This window comes from Lepidothrix coronata, unplaced genomic scaffold, assembly GCF_001604755.1.
Source record: "Lepidothrix coronata isolate B3197 unplaced genomic scaffold, Lepidothrix_coronata-1.0 Scaffold172, whole genome shotgun sequence".
NCBI classification, from domain to species: domain Eukaryota; kingdom Metazoa; phylum Chordata; class Aves; order Passeriformes; family Pipridae; genus Lepidothrix; species Lepidothrix coronata.
Window position 1 is genome coordinate 1785558 of NW_016690352.1, and position 8832 is coordinate 1794389.

The 8832-nt window shown below is 43.5% G+C and overlaps 1 protein-coding gene across 2 annotated transcripts in view; it reads right to left on the bottom strand.

Moving 5' to 3' along the window:
• The window catches only part of EDNRB (endothelin receptor type B), a 17170-nt gene extending 8822 nt beyond the window's left edge, over positions 1-8348 (bottom strand). Inside the window, exon 1 of one of the 2 annotated variants that reach the window (XM_017829971.1) lies at positions 7875-8348. In XM_017829971.1, the coding sequence (XP_017685460.1) occupies positions 7875-8333 (459 nt within the window). In that variant the 5' untranslated portion in view covers positions 8334-8348. Of the gene's footprint in view, positions 1-4073; positions 4197-7874 lie in introns of those variants that run through there. The other variant, XM_017829972.1, reaches the window with a different exon arrangement.
• Positions 8349-8832: the final 484 nt, after the last annotated feature.

Here is an 8832-nt window from a genome sequence, read left to right on the forward strand (position 1 = left end):
ATTTTATGTGATTTAGGAGATAAGACTTACTGGACATGGGAAGCACCTTCCTCACAGCTGATGCTATGGACTGTTTGACTGCAGCTTCAGTTTAGAAATATTTAATCTTTGAACTCTGCTGTGAGCTGCTCTAATGCCTCAAATACACCACAGCAGCAGCCAAATCTTCCAGGTCTCATAAAAACAAGACTCTCCAGAACAAGGGTTATGCCAAGAAACCTACAGGACAGCCCCATGCAGCACTACAGCCCTGGGGAACAGTACCTGACTGGAAAGTGGCCGGAAAGATCTGGCAGAAAAGGACATGGGGGTGCTGGTCAACAGCTGGCTGAACACAAGCCAGCAGTATGCCCAGGTGGTCAAGAAGCCCAAAGGCATCCTGGCTTGTATCAGAAGGACTAGAGCACTAATCATCCCCCTGTACTCAGCCTGGTGAAGCTGCATCTTGAGTCCTATGTCAAGTTCTGGGCTCCTCACAACAAGAAGGACATTGAGGTGCTGGAGCATGTCTGGAGAAAGACAATGGAGCTGGTGAAGTGTCTAGAGAGTAAGTCATATGAGGAGTGGGCGAGGGAGCTGGGTTTGTTTAGCCTGGAGAAAAGGAGGCTGCAGTGAGACCTTATTGCTCTCTACAACTATCTGAAAGGAGGCCGTAGTGAGTTGGGGGTTGGTCTCTTCTCCAAGTAAGAAGCAACAGGAGAAGAGGAAGTGGCCTCAAGTTGCACCAGGGAAGGTTTAGATTGGGTATTCAGAAAATTCTTTGCTGAAAGGGTTGTCAGGCTTTGGAACAGGTTGCCTAGGGAAACATTCAAAAAACACGTACATGTGGCACTTGGGAACATGGTTTAGTGGAGAATGTAGTAGTGCAAGGTTGATGGTTGGACTTAGTGGTCTTAGGGGTCTTTTCCAACCTTAACAATTCCATGATTCCATAACTGAAGACCGACACAGAGTTGCCTGCTCACATCGGTTTGGTTCAGCAAAGTCCTTACGCACAAATAACATATGCATCTAAGGATAAACACTTACATGGTCCACAAGAGTTTTTTGAAAAGCCCTGACAGTATCATTTTATTTGAACACAAAGGGAGTTAAGTACATTTCATGACAATGGGCTTTTGGAAATCTGTGAAGTGCCCACCAGTATTTTCAGATACCAGAATGCCTCCAAATACCTGTTTTAGCCCTGTGCTGTGATGAAGTGTTTAAAAGAATAGCAGAGAAACTGCAACATGGCCCAGCTTTGATTTATTTCCTCAATGATCTACTTAAGTAAGACAAAGAACATGACACCTCTGTAGAAATGAACCAGAAAGATAAATTCTAAGGATTTATGTTTCTTGAGAATTTTATGGCAAATAATAAATCAGCAGAAGCAGGGATGAGGTTGTAATAACTATAAAGTATCTTTTTCTTATGTGATGTGGGAAAATAACTCAGTCTGCAATTAAAGTATTTCCAGCAAAGCCTCTCCCTGACACTTCTCCTGAATTGCTGTGAGGGGGTGACAGTAACAATCACTATTAAAACTGCAATGTGAATAATTACAGGTGTTCTAAATGTTCACTCTACAGAATCAAATGACATCTGAACTAATTTAATTTATATAAATCAGGCAGTGAATCTCCAGTCTATCACATCTAGTTGCTCTAGAAATCAAGGACTAGGTAGCAAGTATATTGTATACTTGTTTATGGTACCTCTTGTACATGTGTGTATATTAGATGAGAGATGACTCATTAAAAAAGCAGTTCAAAAGTAAAATATTTCTTTTCTTTGTAATTTAAATTCAGAACTTTGGTCAAATCTCTGTTGGCAGATTCTGTTGAAAACTTTTATCTACGTCTACCTGGTGTACATGCAAGACACTCCTCGTCTCTCCTCCCTAAAATCACAATATGTTTATCACAATTCAGCCCTATGTTGGAGATTTCCCTGAACTTATCTCTCAGGTGCAGACAGTCATACCTGTGCTCCAAACTGACTGGATTGGAGCCAGCTCCAGTTTGGGACCCATGTAGCTGGATTATAAAGGGGTGGCACATGAGTGAACGCATTCTACTGAGAAAAAGGATGCCTGGGTTTAGCATAACATCAAAATATTACTTGCATTCAGCCAGCTTAAATCAGGGTAAAATAGACATGCAGCTGTCTGCAGTGCACTGGGAAAACATGTCCTTTATCTCTTGCAGCTGATGGATTGTGAAATTTGAGAATCTTAATGCATGTCACAAGTTTCTCTACCATGGTATTGCAAATGGTTAATGATATGCTTTATACCAAAAGCTTGAAAACATTAAGAAAGTAAAAGGAAAAAAAAGTAGAATGTTTTAATTGCTGAACTGTGTTTCCTTGGTTTCTGTTTGTTCTCTGCATTGCCATCTCCTCCAAACACTGCCTTAAAGTACAGTAAAGATCCAATGTAAAGTATTCAGGAGCATCACATTTGTGGACAAGAGCAATGAATATTCTTAGTGAAGTACAGATGTAGTGTATTGCAATTTTGTATGAGTACATTGATTTTCTTATGATTCACAATAGGGTAGCTGTAAAAAGAGTGTCATTTTATAAATGATAAACAACTTAGAGCCATGAGATGAGATTCTGCCAAGTGGCAGCAAAGAGGAAAATAATGTTGTGTTTTCATCAGTAAAATGCCAAGAGAAGTCTACCACTGGCTATATTCCGAGTGACCTTTTCCAGTTCCAAAATTATGTGAAATCATACTTGAAAGAGCCAATACATCTGATGCACTCCTAATCAACACTTTCTCAGATCAGATAGATCTGAGCCTAAACTGATACGCAAGCTGCACAGCTATGAAAGTAACCCCAAGAGATGTTGTGACTCAGAGAGACACCTGCGAATCACAATTCCTGCTCTGCTTCCTCTTGGTTGTGTAAGAACTGAAAGATGTTCACAATCTGCTGCTGGAACACACCAGCATGCAAGCACAATACGCTGCTCTCGAGGGCTCAGCTGCTGTGGTCACCAGCCAGAAGGCTGACACCACGGCTCCAACTGGTGACCCGCTGCTGTTGAGCAGGAAGAAGTGGCAAAGCGTGCGAATATTTACGTCAGTGTTCTAGTCCCGAGCAATGAATGCACATGGGAAATGCAGGGCGGGAATTCATATTTCCTCCTAGCTGTGTGCTCACAGCAAGTCCAGTTCACAGGAGAGTAGGATGTGATTTTCATCACTATGAACTGCACTTACAAGGGAAATCAGATATGCAATGGTGCACCTAATTCACAAGCAACAGTTTTTCAATATATCTATGAAATGACTAGCAAATTTTCACCTGATACTTTTTATTTTTTTGACATGAGGAGGTCATGCAGATAAAGTATTTTTAAGTATTTTATAGGACCGTTTTTCAAAACAGAAAATTTGCCCAGGAAATTAAGCTTATGGTAACGGATAAGTCACACAACATTACAAAACTTATTAATATTCAGCTATAATTATGTTAGGGTGAGGATCTTCCCTCTAGACAAGAACATGTATTTTCCCGCTTTCTAGTTAACTATCCAATAAACTATATCGGTCCCATAAACTGTAATTCTTAATATGAGGCATGCAATTAGTTTCTTGTATTTTTATTAGTAACTTCTGCTTAGAAACTTCATTTAAAAATACTTCATTAAGATAAAGTAACACTATAAGACATCTTGAAAATTACAGAAACCTCATAATGTGTTGTCAAAACATTTCTGCAATTTCACAACCCCAGTGAACAGACTGCATCAAAAGTAACCGCTTAGAAAGCCATGCTGCTGTCAGATTGGGATATATAAACACAGGGTAGAAGCAAAACCGAATCAGATGAAAACTTTTCAAATTTGTCACATGTATCTTTTAAGTGAATGTATACACAAGAAATGTATACGTAATGAAAAAACTACTCCCCTAAGTTTACAAATCTATATTAGCATCATCTAACTTATTTCAGTTTGGAGATCCATCATGAAAACTACGTATGTGTACTTTTAACAACATTCAGACATTTCCAGTAGTCCATATATCTGACTTCAGAGTAGATTGTTCCCACATAACTACAGAACCAAGTTACCTTGCCATTGCCTGCAGAGTCCAGACAGGTTCCTCCCCTGGACAATTCAGATCCTTTTTAAGTGCCTATAAACCGCACTTGTTCACCAAACAAACTTCTAGCTTGATACGGCTGGATATCAATAAACTTTGCATAAGAAATTCTGAGACGAACTTTGCAAGATCCCAAGTAAGTGGTTCAGAGGTTGAAAGAAAAGAAATGATGCATTTCTCCCAGTTAAATGGCTGTTATCTTTAACATCAAAAGAACCAGTGGCCAAGAGTTCTAATATGGAATATTAGCAATGTTTTCTAAAGACAAGCACCTTGATTTTTTTTTTTGAAAGTTAGGCAAGGGTTGGCTTTATCATGATGCAGGTAATTGCATTACAAGAGTTAGTAAGATCATCACAAACAAACTTCCATGGAAATCTTGCCTTTTTCAGAGCATTGCTGGATTAACAAAGGAGCCAGTTTGTGTCTGCATGGGATATAGAGTCCCTAATCTGGTCTTTCTTGTATTTCCAGTGCTTGATAATGCTACATGTTAACCATAATTTTTATGTAATCCTTAGAATACATTACTGAAAAGAAATCAGTGCCTACAAAGCTGAGTCTGGCCTTTGATCACTAGCTTGGATAAAGACCAGATTTTTTTACTTCCCTGGAAATTTTTTTATCCACTTTTCTATTGTGCTCTGAGAAAAAGGAACCTATGACAATATTACCAGGTAGATATTTTTCCTCAGTCATCCGTATCATGGCAAGTTGACAGAGTTCAGAAAGCCACACAATAATGCACAGAGGATAGGTTGTTTTTGTTGTTAAAAATCCATGGGACATGACAATAAATTGGATTTAACATGAGAGAATAAATATCACTAAATGAGGTGTTGTTTATGTATCAAACGAGAAAGCATGTTTCTGTGCTATTTCATTATGGCTTTTTAAGTCTATGAGAAGCAAAGCTAATGTATGTTTGGAATTTTCAGTCCTGATGTTTTGGTGCCTTATACACGGCACTTAGCAGCTTTATTGACTTGGGAAACTGAGCATAAGCCTTCCAGAACTGCAGACCTGTATTGTCAGGTGTACAAGCCACCATTGTCTTGTCTTCCAAAAATTAAGTGCCGAGAAGGACATAAAAAGCTCACTGACCAGCTACTCTTTCCTTCTGCTCCTTAATTGCTGTTTAAGGCCTCAAATTAACAAAGACATGCTAACTTAGTCAGTTTAGTGAAGCAGTTGATCAGGCACAGGACCACCTGCACATCCAGTTAGTAACAATCTTGCAAACTATCTACACTGCCACAACATTACATACTGCAGAATGATTGCCTGAGACTTTCATCTACTTGCCATTCTGCAGTTTGGAGGTTCAGCCGAAGCCAAACCACTTACCAACGCTGAAAAGCTCTGCCAGGTTCTGCATGCTGGAACTGAACGCCCCTCAAGCCCTCATTTCATACGCAGTTGCCTGACTGTGTGACAGATTCCAGATACTTTCCATTTTCTACTGAAAGTATTGATTGATATTCAAATTTATGAAGTGCAATGGGCTAATTAGCATCTTATGCATTGGACTGCATTTGCCTCACAATCTAGATAACACCTGCTTTTCTTTAGATATGCTTGATTTAAGAGACATCAATTTTCATTTGTGTGTTTTTTTCCAGCTACTTACGTATTTACTTATGTAGTCACAGGGGATATCTTTTGCAGTTATCACTTTTAATACCTAATAAAAAGCTGCTTCTGGTGTGGATTCTGGATTGTGTCCTATGGGTCTGTCTGGAAAGCATTCACAGACACTTTCACACTTTCTAGGACAAGTGTTGCTGGCATTTTATTAACACAAGAAATTCTCTCACTCTCTTTTTCATGCAGTTGCCTAACTGGGGACCTGTCAATTCTACCCCTGGATCTGTTTCATCCCATCTTAAATGGTTTCAAATTGCAACTTTCAACTGTTAATCATACTTGATTTACTAACCAAGCTTTTGCTGCGTGATAACAGATAATTTTTGATTGCATTTTCCCTCAAAATAGTGCTCTGAGGATGGAATTAAATGGGATGTGGAATCAATAAAAAGTTAACAACTCAAACCACCCTCAAACTCTTGATTAAATAAACACAGTATCTAGTGAGGAGGGGTTGTTTGTATTTGTAAACTTACAGTTATTCAAAATTCCTGTCTTAAACCAGTAAATATTTAATTCATTATTATAAGGGATAATATAAATTGATTATGGGCTCTTCATTAAGATGAGTAGCAGCATGGTAGATTTAGAACCTGAGAACTACTGTGCAGCCCCTAGCATTATGAACAGCACCATAAAAATCCTGGACTTGCAGCTGGTGTAATATTTATCGGTTTGCAATCTGACCTTTTATTCCTCCCGCTCCAACCTACTCATAATGATATACTTGATGACATTCAATCGAGATAAAAACTGAGGTATATTATTGCATGCTACCAGTAATTAAATTTTGAGATAGTATCGCTGAGATTGCAAAGTCTTGTACTGAACAGCTGTTATTGATACAATCTTTTTGATTTTTCTGAGAATAGGTGAAAAAAACCTTTTTGTTCAGTGTATGTTATTACAAAAACACATTTTTAAAGCATGTTAAGGGTTTTTTGTTTTTCATCCTCATTGAGAAGAGTCACTCCTCTATCAAGAACTAAGATAAACAGTATAAATAAAGATATAATAGGTAAACAGTAGAGTATAAAAAACATGGAACTTCAAATCTAAGAACTGTCATGTAATCCAAATTAACTGGCTCATGAATTTAACACAGTGATGACATTCCCTGCATTGTAATACTTCAATACTTTAAAAGGCTGAAGATAAAGGATTCTTCTATTTCAGCAGCTTCTGAGAGTAATCATTACGGATTCAAAACCTAACCCTTTGACGTGGCTTTCTAAAGCTAAAAATAACAATTCCCAGTTTACAATCATATACAAAACTAAGAGAAGATGACAGATGAAGGCTATTTTGTCCACTTTATGAAGTAACTGATAGGTGCTTAGGGACCCAGACTGTAAACTTTCAAAGCAGAAGGAACTATGTTATTTCCAGTATCTCTCGGAAGAGTACCGATTGCAGCTAGAGGCTGGATTCAACTTCCCAACTTATTCCTAAGGATAAATGGACTGCACAAGCTGGGTAGACAAGACAGGGGTTGTACTCCTTCCATGTCAAGTCTTATTACGTCAACGGACAGGCTAATGAATGTTCAAGAGGAGAAAGCTCCCTTTCGGCTGCCCATGGTGCAACACTGGAGAAGGGGGGGAAAAGCGTTCACGGCTCAGAAAAGCATCGTACCTCCCAACCGCTAGATGCATAAAGCCGCTCAGCTGAACGATCTTGGTTTCTTTGAAAAACCCCCATGCCAAAACCGACTGTACAGACGTGAAGTATCATGACCAAGCCTGCAGCAGCTGAGCAGAAGGAACCGAGCGGTACCCACAGGAAAGGAGCTTCTGTCTCCCCTCCAGTCTTTGCGGGAAAAGAAGGAAGTGACAAACGCATTTATTTTCTTTATCCCTGGGACAGCACCTGTTTCCAGGGGATTTTCAGAGCCTGGCCACCCCCATTCTGACCCATTCCCAGCCTGGAATGCTGAGATGCGACTGGGGCACAGAGAGGGTGCCATTCGCGACAACATCTGATCAAAATACCACCTTCGGGCGGTATTTGGCGTGAGGCGAAGTCCAAGGATGACTCCTAGACAGGAAGGGACGCGTCTTCCCGCGCCGTGACCACCGTACCCCCGCACCCGCTCCCGAATCCATCCCCGACCCCTCCTTACCTTGTAGACATTGATGGGGATGTCAATGATGATGTGGAGCAGGTCGCCCAAGGCCAGGCTGGCGATAAGAATGTTGGGGCCGTTCCTCATGCACTTGTTCTTGTAGATGATCCGCAGCAGCGTGGAGTTGCCGATGATGCCCAGGACGAAGACCAGGCAGGACACCACCGTGTTGATGTACTTGAAAGTCTCCTTGATCTCCGTCTGCCCCGTGCACATGGGGGGCGAGGCAGGGCGAGGCCGCCCTCCAGCCGCCCGCCCGCCCTTGGGTAGCGCGGCCGGGCGGGACGAGTTGTGCTCGGCGCCCCGCACTACGGGGGCCCCGGCCGTCGGGGCCGCGGCGTCGGCTGCCGCCGGAGCGCTCTGCCTGCCCGGGCCCGGCCGGAGCAGGGAACCGTCACCCTCGGCGGCGGCGCCGCAGCTGAGGAGTAGCAAGAGGAGGAGGGGGGCGGCGGGCATGGCTCCGCGGCACGGCCGATTCCCCGCCGGGCGCCGGCCGCCGTCAGCGCCGACCTGCGCGGAGAGAGGGGACAGGGCGTCAGCTGCGGGGACACCGCGCCCGCCGCTCGCCGCCACCGCCCGGGGCCGAGCCGGGGCGCTGCCTGTCCCCGGGCGGTGGCGGCAGTGCGGGGGTGCAGCCGGCAGGGCAGCGCCGGGGCGAGCAGCCCCCTCCGGCTGGACCGGCTCGGCGTCGCCCCGCTCTGTGCCCCGCTCCGCTCCCGCTCACCTCGCCCAGCAGAGCCGAGCCGATCCTCCCCGCCCGCCGGCCAAGCGAGGGAAACGCGCTCCGCCGGCTGTCGCCGCGCTCCGCGCCCCGGCTGTCTGTCTGTCCTCGCCCGGGCCGGCTGCCGCCGCTCGACAGCGATTCCCAGGGAGCTCCCCGCCGAGGAGGCGGGAGGGACAGGCGCTTGTGGCAGAGCCCGGGGGCCGTCAGCCGCGCACCAGACCCCGTGGCTAA